The sequence below is a fragment of the Petromyzon marinus genome, chromosome 23 (assembly GCF_048934315.1).
Source record: "Petromyzon marinus isolate PM22_M1 ecotype Great Lakes invasive population chromosome 23, UKy_Petmar_22M1.pri1.0, whole genome shotgun sequence".
NCBI classification, from domain to species: domain Eukaryota; kingdom Metazoa; phylum Chordata; class Hyperoartia; order Petromyzontiformes; family Petromyzontidae; genus Petromyzon; species Petromyzon marinus.
The window spans coordinates 12,391,232-12,409,332 of NC_133689.1; the positions used below are offsets into that span (position 1 = coordinate 12,391,232).

Consider the following 18,101-nt stretch of genomic DNA (forward strand, 5'->3'; position numbering starts at 1 on the left):
CAACTAGCAGGAGCTGTCACAGTGGTGTCACCGTAAATACACTGGATTTGAAATCCAGAGGTCGCCGGTTCACCGCAGTGGCGAGATGTTAACTCCCTCGCCTGGTATACAGGAGGCCTTGGGTTCGCTCCCGACCCTGATGCCTTCCCGTGGTCGCATGAATTTTTCTCCGGGTTCTCTGGTTTTTCCCTCGTAATTTAGAAACATGCGTTTAGATTGTTTGGCTGCTGTAAATGTCCACGTGATAAGTTACTTTGTTGAGCCATCATTTGTGGCCAGGTCGCTTCTGAAAAAGAGCTACATCGTTTTTTTATATCTTAGCGTGGTATTTAAAACAATGGTTCAAGTATTTAATATCTTAGCGTGGTATTTAAAACAATGGTTCAAGTATTTAATATCTTAGCGTGGTATTTAAAACAATGGTTCAAGTATTTAATATCTTAGCGTGGTGTTTAAAACAATGGTTCAAGTATTTAATATCTTAGCGTGGTATTTAAAACAATGGTTCAAGTATTTAATATCTTAGCGTGGTGTTTAAAACAATGGTTCAAGTTTTTTTAATCCCCTTCCGCCGTCCCCGCTCTCCCAGCAGTGTACGTGGGTCCACCAAAGTTTGTTGATTGGCAGGTCGCAGTGTGGTGGGGTAAATTGTGGGCACTTTCACTTCCAAGAAGTCTGGCCAGTGGGAAAAATCAGCGTGAATATACCTTGGTGGAACTCTCTAGACCTCTTTACCTACTACTCTCAATCCACTGCTGGATGAGGCCCTCTGCCCCCCACCTCGAGCGGGTTACGTGGGTTATTTTACCATACTTCACCACATTGGTCAGTGCGAGTTGTAAAAGGCGAGGAGCATATACGTGTGGGAGCCTAGAAAGTACAGGAACGCAATGGATTTTTTTCGCGCTGCCTCTGCTGCCCACAATACCGAATAGCATCGGGGCCCGTAACACCTGGTGTGCATGGTGGTTACAACTATCCAGGCTCAAAAACCTGCTTAGCGTCTGCACTCTGCAGAGACTCGGTGCAGGTGATACGAGTATAGGATGACAGCACAAGGTGGTCTGTACCAAGACACCACTCGTGACAGCACACCAAGTAAGAATGAACCACATGTCCTGATGTCAACGAGGTTGTAGGAACGAGGCCAAGTAGCTGATGGGATGGGGGTGGAGGGGATTGTACAAACGTGAAAACAAAACTTTAAAACCAGATTTCACTCGTCTATTTCAGTAAAATGCATTTAATTTAACGGAACTATTAAGGAACGCTAAAACCGCATGATACCATGCTAGTCGAGAGGGCACGCTAATGACGAGAGGTGTTTATGTCCCTGGAGATGGAGCCACATAAAAGCAGCTGGAGATGAATTTCTGGAGCCGCTCCAGAGCCACAGCTAGGAAAGTTACTGCACTGCCCACTTCGCCTGCATGCCATGCGTGCGCTATGCGATAGCAATAACACGGCAATCGCAGAGCATCCAGACAGTTGTTGACGCGAGAGCATATTTGCGCTTTAGCCCCCCCTCGTATTTGTGGATTTTCTCTGCACGCTGCGGTTCCCTCCCACGTGCGTATATACTCAATGAGAATTTGCCAAATGCCAGAAGCTGCCCTCCTAAATCCGCCTTAAAGAGCCTTGGAACCCCTGTCGAGGCTTTCAGGGTTAAGAATGGACCGTAATTAATATCTTTTATAATACCCATGATGCCTCAGATTTCAGTTTATTCTCCAATGTTTGAGTTCCCAACACATATCTTGCACTTATTCCAAGTATGCGTGTTTCCATGCTACTGTGGTGCCACCGTGGCGGAGCAGCTCCGTCGGGGACCGTACCCACCGCCATGACACCAGCACCGGGGGGTAGCAACGCCGACGCGGCGTGCCTCGCCCCCCCCCCCCCGCCCCCCCGCCTCCCTGCACGAACGCACACACACCCCACGTAGAGCCGGGAAGGGAGGTCACCTGGCCGACAGGTTTTTATCCAGAAGCCCCTAATGGGGTCAAGCTTCATGGTTTCCTGCGGCCGGGAAATTGGGCGATCTCCCCCCGTAGCTGACGCGCACTGCAGCGCCGTGACCTGATATTAAAATTACGTGGTCACGGCGGAGGCCGCAGAGCCACCGCGGATGAAATCACGCACACACGGCACGGGGCGTGGGAACGGCGGTAAGCCTTTGTCATAGGTGGAATTAGGGACTCCAATAACAGTGAGACAGGAGCATTCTGAAATCTGAATGGACAAGGCAGCACGGGATGCGGAAGCATCCGAATGCCTTTTGTTTTAGGTAAGGTCACGGATATGAATGTGAAAGAGACGAGAATAACTCGGCCTCTGAATGGACAGGGCAGGCGCAGGTGTGGAAGCATCTGAATGCCTTTTGTTTTAGATTAGGTCACGGATCCGAATGTGAAAGAGACGAGAATAACTCGGCCTCTGAATGGACAGGGCAGGCGCGGGTGCGGAAGCATCTGAATGCCTTTTGGGTGGATAAAATACGGAGGCTTAGCGTAGCAAGGGAGACTTCTTCTGAAAATCATCGCGGTCCACGGAGCAGCAGAGTCAGTCGTTCGAGACGTCCGTGTGATGAGCTCCAGCGCAGCCAGGCTCAACCCTCTACGAAGACGACTCACAGCCTCGTCCTTCTACAGCGTTCAGCGCAGCAGAGTGGAAGTAAGCACAAGTGAGAGAGAAGTGAGTTTGAGAGATTTAATCGAGAGTGGGGAGCGGAGCGGTAGGCAGGGTGAATTGAGCCTAGGATTCCCAAAGTATAGGCTAGGGGGGCCTGCTGACTCACACAATCACGCATAGTTAACGGGTTACTCGCGGTAAATAAAATAACTGGTAGGGGGACAAACTGGGTCGTGTGGTCTTTTGGAGGGTGAAGAGGAGGGTGGAGAGTGTTTTGTGTTTAAGCGCATACGCGGCTGTTTACGGGAGTGTTTAGCGCTCGCGTAACCCGTACAACCGTTTACGGCAGTGCTTAGCGTGCGCGTGCCTACGCGGCTGTTTACGGTGGTGTTTAGTGCTCGCGTACCCGTGCGGCTGTTTGCGGCGAATAAGGGAGTCTAGCGCTTAGCGCTCGCATTAATGTGCGACTGTGTTGTGGTCGCGTGTCTACGCGATTGCCTATAGCGAGGTAGCGAGCTAAGCGCCTGACGTGCGCGTATTCGCGCGTCTATTTAAACGGCCCTTTAAATCGGAGCGGAGCGACTCCCCCCAATCCGCAGTGAGTGCACAGCAAACGCCCTGCCCTCCCACCCCTCGACCCCAACCCCCTCGCGTGCGATTGGTGTACGGGGCTGGGCAGGAGGTGGCGGTGTGTTGGTTATTGCCGGAGCGCGAGGAGCGTGGGTGTGAGGGAAACGCGCGTCGGCGCGCCGCACCTGTTTGTTTACGTGCGGGACGGGGTTTATACTTGCGAGCGCGCTCCCCGCGGCACGCCGCCACTGAACAGCGTAGCGCGCCGCAAACATAAAGCGTACCGCCCCACTAATTGAGCCATGCCTACAAAATCAGCAACACAGTCAAGGGCACAGGGGGGCAAGGAAGTGGGGGCCGGTAGCCCGGACCCAACAGAGCAGCCGGGGGGTAGTGCATGAGTCGGGAGCCAACGGCCCCGACAATTCGGTGATGGCGGGGGACGGTAGCCCCCTCACTACTTCTTAGGGTATTAACATTAGTAAAACACTAAATGGTGGTAATATTCAACTGCTGGCAGAATGCACTGATCGACTGAGGCTCAACCTAAAAAAGGAATTATGCCCTTTTTCGGTGTTGCCAACGATACATCTCAACGGTGACTCCTAAAACAACGCAATTGATTTTTTTTATCGCGCAACATTCCCAAAACACGACGCAGCAAAATGAGGCTGTAACTCTTAAGTTGACGAAGCCGGTCATCTGTCATCTTAAGCAGAGGTGCGATAAGAAAACATCCTGTTATTTCATACACGTGTGCCCTGCAGCACACTACTAAGGGGTGTTTTTTAAATTTAAAATAGTTTTTATTGCTTTCTGCAGGGAGACACTAAAAACTTTTCAACCGTGATGTGTTTGCTCAAGAGTTTGATTACGCAAGGTTACTCAGACCTGTGTGACCTGTGCGTTAATCGTATTGACAACTTTAAGAATGTGACCAAAACAGCACAGGCTGATGGGATTAACACGTGTTAAAAATAACAGGGCCTACGGGTTCAGGACCTGACCCAGGTGATATGTGATGTGTTCAACGCTCACCCCGAGTGATAGTGATGGCTTAGATAACTGAACTCGTGAGACGTAATGGGTTAAACAGTTAACTTCAGTCATACGAGTGAAGGGTTTGACATGGAGTTGCCACCTTTTCCACTGAAGACAAAGCCTTACAGATTTGTCAATCACACACAAGGCTAAATAAAAACTGTGCATTATGCTGTCATAAAGTTCAACACAAAAGCGGTACCAGACCTCGGTGGGAATAAATTCCCGTCACCAGAACACACGGTGCCGCTTCCCGGGCTGTCCGGGTTACGCCCAGACAGGTGGCGACCCTCGTTTGTCACCAGGCTTTCTCAATTTGTGTCTTAATATGAATACTTTTGAGAAGGCATAAAAACACATGACACAGTCCACGTCTTTACCCCCATTATTCATGGGTAAGCGGTGTTTTTGTGGTTCAGCCGAATGTCCATATGTTTTGCATTACTCGTGTTTTTTTGCTCTTTAATGGGCCACCTCTTGTCTCCATTAGCCAGGATAATCGAGGGTTTATTAAATTCACTTGCAGGCTTTCGCGGCCAAAGTTATGATTCACAATTAGCTTCTTCTGGGATACAGTGAGGGACAAAAAGTATGTGATCCCCTGCTGATTTTGTACGTTTGCCCACTGACAAAGAAATGATCAGTCTACAATTATAATGGTAGGGTTATTTGAACAGTGAGAGACAGAATAACAACAAGGAAATCCAGAATAACGCATGTCAAAAATGTTATAAATTAATGAGGGAAATAAGTATTTGACCCCCTCTCAATCAGAAAGATTTCTGGCTCCCAGGTGTCTTTCATACAGGTAACGAGCTGAGATTAGGAGTACACTCTTAAAACGAGTGCTCCTAATCTCAGCTTGTTACCTGTATAAAAGACACATGTCCACAGAAGCAATCAATCAATCAGATTCCAAACTCTCCACCATGGCCAAGACCAAAGAACTATCCAAGGATGTCAGGGACAAGATTGTAGACCTACACAAGGCTGGAATGGGCTACAAGACCATTGCCAAGCAGCTTGGTGAGAAGGTGACAACAGTTGGTGCGATTATTCGCAAATGTAAGAAAAACAAAAGAACTGTCAATCTCCCTCGGCCCAGGGCTCCATGCAAGATCTCACCACGTGGGGTTGCAATGATCATGAGAACGGTGAGGAATCAGCCCAGAACTACACGGGAGGATCTTGTCAATGATCTCAAAGCAGCTGGGACCATAGTCACCAAGAAAACTATTGGTAACATACTACGCCGTGAAGGACTGAAATCCTGCAGCGCCCGCAAGGTCCCCCTGCTCAAGAAAGCACTTATACATGCCCGTCTGAAGTTTGCCAATGAACATGTGAATGATTCAAAGGACAACTGGGTGAAAGTGTTGTGGTCAGATGAGACCAAAATGGAGCTATTTGGCATCAACTCAACTCGCCGTGTTTGGAGGAGGAGGAATGCTCCCTATGACCCCAAGAACACCATCCCCACCGTCAAACATGGAGGTGGAAACATTATGCTTTGGGGGTGTTTTTCTGCTAAGGGGACAGGACAACTTCACCGCATCAAAGGGACGATGGACGGGGCCATGTACCGTCAAATCTTGGGTGAGAACCTCCTTCCCTCAGCCATGGCATTGAAAATGGGTCGTGGATGGGTATTCCAGCATGACAATGACCCAAAACACACGGCCAAGGCAACAAAGGAGTGGCTCAAGAAGAAGCACATTAAGGTCCTGGAGTGGCCTAGCCAGTCTCCAGACCTTAATCCCATAGAAAATCTGTGGAGGGAGCTGAAGGTTCGAGTTGCCAAACGTCAGCCTCGAAACCTTAATGACTTGGAGAAGATCTGCAAAGAGGAGTGGTACAAAATCCCTCCTGAGATGTGTGCAAACCTGGTGGTCAACTACAAGAAACGTCTGACCTCTGTGATTGCCAACAAGTGTTTTGCCACCAAGTACTAAGCCATATTTTGCAGGGGGGTCAAATACTTATTTCCCTCATTAAAATGCAAATCAATTTATAACTTTTTTGACATGCGTTTTTTCTGGATTGTTTTGTTATTCTGTCTCTCACTGTTCAAATAAACCTACCATTAAAATTATAGACTGATAATTTCTTTGTCAGTGGGCAAACATACAAAATCAGCAGGGGATCAAATACTTTTTCCCTCACTATAACAGTTAAAAAATTTAATTCTCATCAGGCCCCATGGCGTTTAGAGTATTTGGCTGCTATATATTTTCACTTGATAAGCCACTTCGTTGAGCTGTCATTTGTGGCCAGGTCACTTCTGAAAGAAAGCTACAGAGCTCAGTGGGCCTTGCCTGGGCAAATAAAAAAGATGAGTAAAAAAAAGAGTTTAAGAGTTAAAAGAACGCAGCCTCCAACTCATATTATCTGCTCTATCTCTTTAGCCTCTTCATGTATCTCTATATTTAAGGCGTTCCTGATGAGCGCGTTTAGTCGCATTATTCATTGCGCTTGTGCGCCATTGCCAACGCAGAAGCAGCATCACTGGCCAAGTAATCTGTTTGATTTCAGTACAGTTCTAAAAACCCATGGAGGGTTACATTCGAGGTTGTTACATCATTGTTTCTAATTGCAGACGTTTACATTTCATGCACGCAACGCGGCACACTGCAGCTGCCTCTTTAGTCTCGTGCTGCATCTCCCGTATAATTAGCTTAGAATATATTGCCGCTTGTATTTTTTTAATTTTAACTTTCGCAGAAGAGTGAATGATTTGTGAGAGTATTATCATTGTAATAGCATTGCTAGTATTATTATGTCATGCAAAGGACCTTAGTATTATTGCCAACTCTTTCACAATATTACTAAGCAATGTTAAAGTCGATACATTTTCCTACATTGCTTATAAAAAATGACTTTTGTGAGTCAAAGGGTTCTCAGTGGGCTCTCGAAAACGTCGGTTGGAACGGATTGTATACGAGAGATACAATCCTGAATTTACACGCCCCTGCCCCCAATTCCTCGTAATTCCTCTTGTGAATGGAATGTGGGGCATTCTCTCGTCAGGAATAAAACATAATAACCGCTGATGTTATCAGTGTAACAGCAAAGCAATCTTGGCGTCGCAACTCACGCACCAAAGGCCCCAATTCGTGGCGAGGTGCAGCCTTGCAATTGCGGGCTTACTCCACTGCTGGCGGAAGGGTCGCCACTAGAGGGAGCTCTAGAGAGCAACCTCCACTCCAGAGGGCATTTGTCCTACTCATCCACGCTGGCCAAACATCTTGGGAAAGGTGGAAGTACTCACACTTTACCCCACCGCACGCGGCCTGCCGATCGACTAGCCGTGTGGTTATACCATTTTCTACTGCGGGGTGGACATCGGCAGTGGGGGGCGGGGATTTAAGAAACTTTCCCCACTGTTTCAACTGCCACCTCTGGATTGCAAGTCCTGCGTGCTGAGCATTTACACCACGGCTGCATCAGCGTGGGGACAGAGGGGCGTTTACTTTTATAGAGGTGAGCGTTAAAACACACACACACAGTAAGTCATTGCAACATGAGCAGCGTGCCACGTTAGAGCTGTAATTCACTCTTCAGAGACTCCGTTTGAGTGTGCGAGTGGCATTTACACACCCCTCCGGGCAGGTAAACTCACGCACAACTTTCCCTCTCTGATCTCTCTAGACCTCTCTAGACCAGTGGTTTGCAACTGGTGCACCTCAGCACATTGTGTCCCCGGTTCGCTGCGGTATTTTCGGAATTATAGAAAAGAAACGCACTGTTCGCAAGCTAGGACAATCTGTCCGTGCCGTTCAGTGGCTGATCTTACCACCACTTCCCCCCCCCACATCGCGCCCTCCAATATCAATACCCGCCATTCGCCACTAAGTGATGGTGATGTGCCTGTGCCAGGCCAGGTACCTTTGAGGCCACGTGAAGTGTCGAAGGCTCGCTGACAAGTCAAGGGACAAACCCAGGTGCCATGGGTTGACTGAGATGACTGGCAGATGCACAGCTGTGCCCCCTACTTTGCCAACTTGATGCATTTTATCCGCCCGGCGCTCTGCTCATTATTCTGAGCGTCGCTCCTCTGCCCTACCGTTGTTGTTGGAGGGCGACTGCCTCCAACTGCCAAGTAGCGTCCTTCACGAGCCCCCTCCACAGCAGGAGGCACTTGACTACTTCGGTCGTGCTCGCGCAGTTGGGCCGAACAGGCGTTGGTTCGGTGCTCCGCGAAGAACGAGCAAAAGTGTGCCGTGGAATGAACATAGTTCAGAAGCACTGCTCTGGATCACAGACCCTACCAATATATATATTTCAAAACCACATCCCAACTCCCTGACCTCATGTGAAGAATCGCATTCCTTACTTATAAGCAACTAATAAGACGGCTGGTTATTTCGATAGGGACCAGAGTGTCAATAACACGCTGTATTATTTCACTACTAAAATTTTAAACTCAACTATTTTTCATTTTACCAGGTAAGGCCCCACTGAGCTCTATGGCTCTTTTTCAGAAGCGACCTGGCCACAAACGATAGCTCAACGAAGTGGCGTATCACGTGGACACGTATCGCAGCCAAATACTCTAAACGGATGTTGCTAAATGCAGGGAGGAAAAACTGTAGGGCCCGGATAAAAATCCACGCGACCATGGGGAGAGAGAGACGCAAACTCCAAACGCACAGGCGTCAGGGTCGAGATTGAACCTACGACCTGTGGGATACCAGGCGAGGGAGTTAACATCTCGCCACCACGGAGCAGTACGGCAAGCAGCCGTACTGCAATACAGCTGTGACCAAATCACCCAGAATGTGCTTGATCTCGTCCGATCTTGAAAGCTGAGCGGGGTTTTAGCCTGAAAGATCTTGGGTGGGTGACAACCCAAGATCAACACGGGAGCTTATCGGCTTCTGCTGGGCTACACTGTGGGCAACAGAGGGCAGAGCAGCTAAGTCCATTGGCGTACTGTACTATACTCTCCTGTCTATGCTTCCTACCATCACTAACCTGCAGTGACCAGCGGAGTGAAGTAAAAAAAAACATGGGGGTGCCCTTATCCAGCAGTGGATTACCAAAAGGGCTTTACACGTCCACGTACTGTGACATAAACCAGCAACGTTGGATCAGTTAAAATTGAGAGTGTCAACATGTACAACAATGGATTCAGTATGTACAAAATACAGCGGCTCTTACACATTCCACTCTGCTTCCTTCTGAGCGAATGGTCCACAAAGGCCAAATCGTGCAATGTGACCTTGCAACGCCTCGGTGGCCTTACGCCATGGCTCTCAGCACAACAAGCAAGGACTTGTTGCTTCTTGCCCAGCGCCCCGCAGGGCCATCGCGGGCACAGGAAACATGAGACGAATGGCAGGGGTCCGGGCCGCCCCGCTCACACCCCCATCCCCCCTAGCGATGTGCAAAACCTCGGCGCTTTATCTTTATATTCAACACCGGCCGAATTTGCTTCCAAGCTTATCTCTTTGAAATTCAGTGTGATCCGTAGATAAGTTACCCCAATCATTTATTCTCATCTGATGACTGAATGTGGTAAAGGCAATGGCTCCGCATCGTACAGAGCAGTGATACAATATTAAATAAGAGTACTGTGATTTTTGGGAGGCGTGTAGAGGCTTTGAATTAAAATGTTGTGTTCTTCAAAATGTCTTTTATTTTAGTAGGGTCTCTATAAATGGATCACCCTGTATAACACCCGCAGCCTTTTTCATTTGTGCAGAGCGTGATTTCGTATTGGGAAAACAACCCTGGAGGAATTCACCTCTATATTACTTGAAATTATTCTATAGGCCAGCCCCTTTGGTGATAAACACAAGACGGTGATCGAGGCCGGTATGGCTTGCTGCAAACCCATTATCAGGTTTACATATTCCACAGTTACTAATCTATCACTCAGATCTCAGACAGGCCATGTTAAGTTCAAATACCATGACGTTTTTTTTTATTTGTAAAGTAATTGGTGTGGTCCTCTTTGGTTCTTTCGGTAAAGTCACGTAGAATGATAATAAAATAATAAAATAATATAATAAAATTCTCACGACGTTTCGGCCACAACGCAAGCGGCCGTCTTGAAAACGTCGTGATAATTTTATTGTGTTATTTTATTATTTTATTCTCATTCTACGTGACTGTACCGAAAGAACCAAAGAAGATGAATCCTTGCAGTCACGAAAGCGTTCAATCGAAATTTAATTGGTGTGGGGTAAAACGAATGACCGACTACCATTGAAAGCCATAATTTTAGTTGCGGCTAGAATATTTGCCCAACATTTACAGTTGAATATATGCCATGTCTCTCGAGTGCCAGATTCCTCTAACCCAGGTCAACACATGTGTATAAATTATATGCACGAAGACAACGATTTGACTGTATACCCTCCAGTGACTGCTGGAGAAAGTGCTGCTAGGGAGCACGTATGAAGACCAGCATAGTCCATGAGAGGGTGTTTAATGGTAGCAGCATTTCCAGCTGCCTTTGTCCGCATTGCTGATGTTTACACACCACAGCTGGTACTCATTTAAAGCTGAGTTGACTTACGGGAGGCCCAGGACCCTTCAGATATCACTCACCACTGATGTTAGCTGTGGCCGGGAATCAAATCCGAGTCACCGGGTTCATAGACTGGTGCGTGAACCACGGAACCAAACACACAAACAAGCACACAGACACAGTGGCACACACACACACACAGGCTCCCCCGGTCTGCTTAGGAAAAGTGCCAGCCGAGTCGAGTTCACACCCAAAAATCTTTCGGAAGAATTCCCCCCCAGCTGACCGAGCACCAGTGCTGGCTAAAGTCCACAGTATACTCCTGTTTTAAAATAAACTCCTGTGACAGATTAATGGACAGTTTGAACAAATAATCTATTCTTGTGTGCGTGTGCGTGCGTGTGTCCCAACAACCTACGCTGAGGTTTCAGAGGCAGCATTTGAACATCATTGCGCCATGTCAGGGCTGCTGAGGACACCACTTGCACAACCTGTGGCACCATCTACACTCAGTGATCACTATTTTGTCTTCGACGTCACCACAATTGTATCTCGATTGTGCTATCGGCGCCACATCACGAGATGGGAAATCTAATTAGATATCTCACAGACAAGTGCTACCCTTCATGTTGTAGAGCAGTTCATAGAAGCGGATATACTAGAGCTCCCTCTGAGATCTCTTCATGGGACCTCTGGTTCACGCAGTGGATAGGAGCACGTCCTACTCGCCCTCCCACCAACAATACCGTTCATTGTGCGACTCTCAAGCCAGTATTTTAAAAAGACAGTGCTGGAATCTATACAAATTAAATGCAGAACCACATTTAATGTGATGGGTTTATTGTGTTACAGGCTTTGATGACCGGTCTGAGACCATCGGGTCACTACACTTTAGATATCCAGTTAAATCACAACTCCGCTATGTCGCTTTATGGGTCTATGCACAAGTCAATAGGTCACTACGTGAGTCCATGGGCCTATGCAAGTCGGTGGGTCTTTCAGTAATTCATAGATAACTGGGCTAAGACCATAAACTCACGACACTTGAGAAGATGATTTAACCATAGGCAGTTGCCTGCACCCAGCCTGGCTGTCTTGTTTGGCTTGCTCTCAATATTTCCTCAAATTTTCACGTACCATTACGTAAACAACGTCTGTGAATGTCACCATTACCTACAAGTTATTCTCAATTACATATATTAATATATACGTACTTTTATATATAAGCTATTTGCATCCAGTATATGGTTAACGATTATTGATACACCATGTAAATTCAGAGAGGTTTATGAGTTACGCAAAGATGTGAATCACAGCCAAATGAGCAATACTCCCCTTACCTTTCACCGAGGGCAATGGACCCACAGAACAAACATGATCAAAGACCATGCGATATACCACTGTTACAAAAGGGTTATTCAGCTTTATGCATGATGTTTATTTGTATCTACATTACTAATGTTATAATTCCACCGTTTGTAATTGGACACGAATGGAGCTGTGGTCTCTTTTGCAAGGTTAGCAAAAGATCCCAATTTAACCACCGCCACATTCCTCAACACCACCTTCTTCCTCGACAAAAAAGAAAAACAACCGTACCGATCCTCTCGAAAAAATGTGATGTTGACGTGGTAGAACGGTCAGTAACCCTGGAGTTGCAATCCAGAGGTCTGCCAGTCTGATTTCACGACGTGGCAGTTGAAACAATGGGGCAAGTTTTTTAAATCCCCCTGCGTCTGTCCACCCAGGAGTGTAAATGTAGCACCACGGTCAAGTGGGGGTAATGTATGGGCACTCCCACCTCTTCAAAGACAAAGTAGAAGAAGAGGCCACGTTATCCTTTGAGGGGCTCTGTACTGGAGATTTCTCCAGTGGAGGCCCCTTCTGCCAGCAGTGGCGTGAGCAAACAAATGCATGGCCACACCTTTACCCTAACCTATCTTCTAAACACAGCGACAGCCAAAGCCTTCTAGTACCGCCTCCTGACATACGTCCACACTGGCCGCCGGATTACCGCCAGTGACACGCTCAAACCTCATCGTCATGTCAGAGCCAATCAGAGTGCGACGACTATCATCTCAATTAACATTCAAAGGTTAACAGAGTTGTTATACATGCAGAGCCTCACCACCACCACCACACAGGTGTGAAGCGTCAACTAGAGTAATGCTGCAGTGACGCACACAGGCCGAGGTTCAGTCGTTAACAAAACGTCAACACACTTGCGGCACTCTTGAGTTGCCCCTCTTTGAAATCCCAGCCGTATGATTGGTTGATTGCGATTATGCGCGAAATACACGTGACGAGTCACCCCTCCATTGGTCTGGAACGCTCTGCCACAATGACCTTCGATCCCATCACAACTCACGAAACGTTCAAATAACGTTTAAACACGTCGTTGTTTTGTGCAAACCTCCCTCACTCGGACAGAAAGCGCCGAGTACCTCTACACTCCAGTGTCTCCACAGGCCTCAGCCTCGTGACATCGTCTCTAAAAGGTGACGCTTGACAAATAAACGTGCCTATTATTATTATGAAGACGTATGGCTGGGTTGCGTTTTTCAAAAGACATGCTAGAAAACAAGTTCTAAAAGTCATGCATATGCAAAGATTATGTAAAGATTTTCCGGGGCCATGTGTTTGTCCTCGGAGGCATTGTACAATGGGGAAGGAAGCTGTCATAAAGCTGTCATGGCAAGATGTGTTTGTTTTGCATATTTCCAACGAGTAGCTGTCAAGTCAATTTGCGATGGACCTTTTTTGCTGTGGTTTGTGTCTCCAAGTTTTTTGCGTAACTCTTTGATCAATGTGGCCGGGTTTCAAGAGGGCGAGTCCCTAATAGCAACACAACTTCGTACTCTTAAGTTTCGTTCATACCGTATGATCTTTACAAGAGTTAAAGTGCCCTCCCTGTCGATGCAGATGGACGGACATAGCTAATGTGTAACCACTTTTAACCTTAGTCGGAGAGCATTCAAACATTTTCATCACATTTTTATAATGTGGCTATTAATCATGGAAACATGAAAAATGTACCAGTAATATTACTTCACAATGTACATAAAAACCAGGTAACCCACCAAATTTGCAATCTTTTTGAAAGATTTCCGATGTAGGGCCTCTATGTGAGGCCATCAGAAACCATTTATGATTCGGATCATCTTCCTCTTTGAGTTTGAAGAAGGTCAATGTTGACACAGATAAGTCCACACTCATTATTATCTCAGCAATCTGATTAAAGAATAGAGAGTCATTCCTCAGTTGGCATCTTATGACACAAGGTGAGTTGATGATACCTCTTCCATTGTAAAGCCAAGCCATAAATGGGCTGTGCCGAACCAGGCTCATGTTGAACGAACACTTCCGGACGAACATAGATGACGCGGTATTGCTGGCTCCTTGAAATGTATTGACCGACATCACGCACAGCGACCGTATAATCGGCTACGTGCCCTGGCCCAGTTCCACCCCAAGCCGGATGAAGAGGTCTTGTGAGGTCAGTGGCATCACGGTTTGGTTCTGGCTCAGCACGCTATATCCACGCTGGCTCGGCTCGGATGTGCCAATGGAAAAGTGATATAAATGACAATGATGGTGAGAGGAGGGTGATGAGACTTACCTGAGGACCTGGTGGGCCTGGCTCTCCCTTCTCTCCCTTCTCTCCTTGCCGGCCCTGCCACGCAGATGCACACACGAGCATTTGTACTCTACAGAGATTGGAAAACAATTATAATAATAATAAATGGGGCGTAAAACGCTTGTGCACGTGACAATTTGATATGTTTGGCCGTCAGGTGGTGGTGGGTCTTAACAAAACAAATTTGGCCAGATTATGACGTGGGTTCACCCAAAAACATGCGATGAATCACACTAACAATCTGTGCTCCTGGGTTTGATGTCTCTTGTCGACGAGGAATGGGTCGCCCCGTCGCATGCAGTCGGGCTTACCGGGTCGCCTTGTATCGACATGCCGGGTGGGCCTTGAGGCCCTGGGGCACCCTGCTGACCGATAGGCCCCAGCTCCCCTCGAAATCCATCTGCTCCCTGGGGAGGCGCGAGTGGTACAGAAACACAAACATCGGTCAGGAGCTACGGAGGAGAGTGCAAGAAAGCCAGAGCAATCCAAGTGTGTTCTTCTTGTGTAGGCGGAACAGTGAGCATTCTTACTCTCAAGCTTTCACCACGCACTACTGTGGGTTGAATGTGTGGCCTAACCCTGAAGACCACATTCACAGGGACGGTGCAAAAAAAGACCATCGTGGATAACAGAGTATGTGGGTCCAACAAGTTGTCCGAGGCTGCATCCACAGACAGAAGCCACTGTTTTGATGGCAAATGAGGATTTCATAGAGATAGTTTTAATTGGAGGCCTCGAATCAAATGAGAAACTCACACGGAAGGTTCCCGACCTCCTCAGATCTTGGAAGCTAAGCGGGGATGAGCCTGGATAGTGCTTGGATGTGCGACCACCGTGCATAGCACAGGTCGCCATAGGTGCTTGAGGGGAGTGGGCAGGAAAGGGCAGTGCAGGAAAGGGCAGTGCAGGAAAAAAGGGCATTGCGATATCCGAATGCTACGCTGCCACATCTATCCTCCCCGCCTTCACCAACCTGCACTGACCAGCCGTGTGTGTGTGCGTGTGTCTGTGTGTGTCTGTGTGTGTGTGCATGGGGATTACTCACTTTGGAACCAAGGTCCCCTTGTGTTCCTCTTGCTCCACGGATACCAGGACCTCCCTGAACGCACACACAGACAGAAACACACGCACACACACGTATATACACCCATTCCGTAGCCCTACATGCGTCAACAAAGACAACGATTCCCTTTCTAGCCTTAACAGACTTGCGGCAAGTGCTGTGAGCGAGTACCTATGAAGGCCGACAATGGCACACAAGTGGGAGGTGTGGCAAACAACACATCTATAAGACAAACAACCAATTTTAGCCACCAAGTGGCAGTGATGTCACCGTTGCGATACTGCCAGGCTAGGTGCACCTTGAGGCCACGTGAAGTGTCGAAGGCTCGCTAGCAGGCGATCATGGGACACACCCAAGTGTTATGGGTTGACTGTATGGGTTGACTGTATGAGATGACTGGCAGATGCACCACCGGTGCTCTCTACTGTTGCAGCTTACTGCGTTTAATCTCCCCAAAACACCATTTGCTGCTGTGAGAATTGCTCCTCCACCCCCCATTGTTGTTGGAGGGTGACTGCCTCCAACTATCCAGTAGCATCCTTCACGAGCTTCCTCCACAGAGGCCAATCTTCACACTGCTGGTAACAGTTATTGACAAGTCTACTCAGCTCCACATTTTCCAATACCACATCAGCCCAACTCTTCTCTAGCCTATGCCACCACCCATTTAGCTCCCTCTATCCAGCCAAATATAAGCTGGGCATGCAGACTACATGACCCAGCCAACACAGGCTCGCCTGCTGGAGGGACTCACCAATGGAACTGTGTCCAGATCGTTCGAGAATGTGTAAACTCAATCTAGCCTGGTCAAACCCAGGATGGACCGTAGACAGTGCAGCCTGAATGTTTCAAACTGGTGCAGATGTTCCCCTTTAGAGGGGGTCCATGTTTTGTAAGCATAAATAAGAGAGGGCATAACTGTGGCCAAGAAAACCGTGAGCTTCATATGTAGCGACAGCTCAGGCAGCTTCCACAGTGTTATGCAGCCAATTAAATGTCACTCAACTGACTCAGAATGAAACGTCTGCTGACAAACGCAGCTAGCTATAAGAAGACTGTCTAGGTATGTGTGTATGTATGTTGAACTCCTCTACAAAGACAAAGATACCCCATATAACCTTAACAGAATGTTAGGGCAAGTGCTTTTAGCAAGCCCCTATGAAGGCCAGCACAGCACACGAGGGGATGAGTGGCCAGCACCACGCCCGGCCGCATTTCTCTCCCGATTGGCGATGTGTTACACATCGCACCAGCTACGCTTTTGAGACTGAGTCGACCTAGGGGAGGCCTGGGACTGGTTCAGATGATCATCACTGGTGTTGGCCCTCAGCGGGAATCGAACTCGGCCACCAGGTTCATAGCACAGCACGCTAACCACAGCAGTGCTGCTCCCCCCCACACTCACACACATACCACGTGGACATATACAAAAAAGTATCCACACCCACGCATTGAAAGATGCACACTCATCAACACATGCACAGACAAACCCCCCACATAAAGATCGCCCATATTCCCTTGAACAGACTATTTGCGGTAAGTGCTATTAATGAGCAACATTCAAGGGAGGTGCATGGTAGTGTGGTCTACACCACACCCAGCCGCCTTTGTCTCCCCATTGTTGAAGTTTTATACAGCGTACCAGGTGCTCATTGATTGCTGTGTTGACCTAGGGGAAGCCCAGCACTGATTCATATATCCGTCATCTGTGTTGGCTGTGAGTGGGAATCGAACTTGGCTCGCCGGGTTCATAGCGCCGTGTGCTAAGCATTACACGACCCCCCTCCCCACATCATAAAAACAAAGACACGCACATAAAAGCATTCATACACAGATGGTCAGGCACAAATGGGCACTAACACGTACGACAATCACACATAACAGGTTCTTTACTCATATGAAAAATCATGAAGCACATTTCCACAAGCAATTTAAGTAACTTTAGTTTGTAGCGAAGTAGCCAGGATTTGTTCTGCAATGACTCTGCCTATAAAATTCTGCAGCAGTTGGAAGCTATAAGCAATATAGGGAATACAGGTCAGCATGACTGCCTGTTGGCTATAACAGCCTTACTCTCGAATTACTGGAAGGTACAGCTTAATTGAACAAAATGTCATTGGGCTGTTTGAGCGAATGCAGCGTCGGATCGGGGAAGGTGCTGTATGGGTGGGCTTGGCATCCACGTGACCGAGTTTTCCGACTGTGAGTTGTAATTATTCGTCCGTTGGTTGGTTGCGGTTAATACAACGTTATTTGACCTGGATTTCTCTCGGTGAGAAGACAATTAACAGTCCCTTTGAGTGTGCAAATCTTTTTTGATATGGGGAGGAGCGGCGGTGCAATTGTTTTGCAGGCTCCGTTAGGAACCTGGCGGCCGGAGTCCCGATTCCCAAACACGGTGAGTGATATCAGAACCGGTCTCGTCCTATCATCCTCCTCGCCAAATCATACTGAGCAGCCCAGTGAAGTATGGTAACACAAATACCCCTCCCTCATGGCCAACACGGCATGGGGAGGTATTCACTCATTGGTGGATTGAGAACATCTGTACTTTTCAAGTGTAACGTATCCCATACTGTGCATTATGCACCACCGTAGGTAACCCGCTAATAACCGGCCAAACGTCAACCGTGCCCCGAATGGAAATGAGCTGTAGAGAACCACGCTCGTGGCTTTTTGGGGGG

At 47.8% G+C, this 18,101-nt stretch overlaps 1 protein-coding gene across 3 annotated transcripts in view; it reads right to left on the bottom strand.

Annotated features, from left to right (window-relative positions):
- LOC116945283 (collagen alpha-1(XII) chain-like) overlaps positions 1-18,101 on the bottom strand; it is a 325,203-nt gene that overhangs the window by 75,865 nt on the left and 231,237 nt on the right. For all 3 annotated transcript variants that reach the window (XM_032959676.2, XM_032959677.2, XM_032959678.2), the window contains exons 55-57: positions 15,400-15,453; positions 14,666-14,761; positions 14,337-14,390 (exon numbers count right to left, since the gene is read on the bottom strand). In XM_032959676.2, coding sequence (XP_032815567.2) covers positions 14,337-14,390; positions 14,666-14,761; positions 15,400-15,453 — 204 coding nt within the window. The remainder of the gene's footprint in view (positions 1-14,336; positions 14,391-14,665; positions 14,762-15,399; positions 15,454-18,101) is intronic.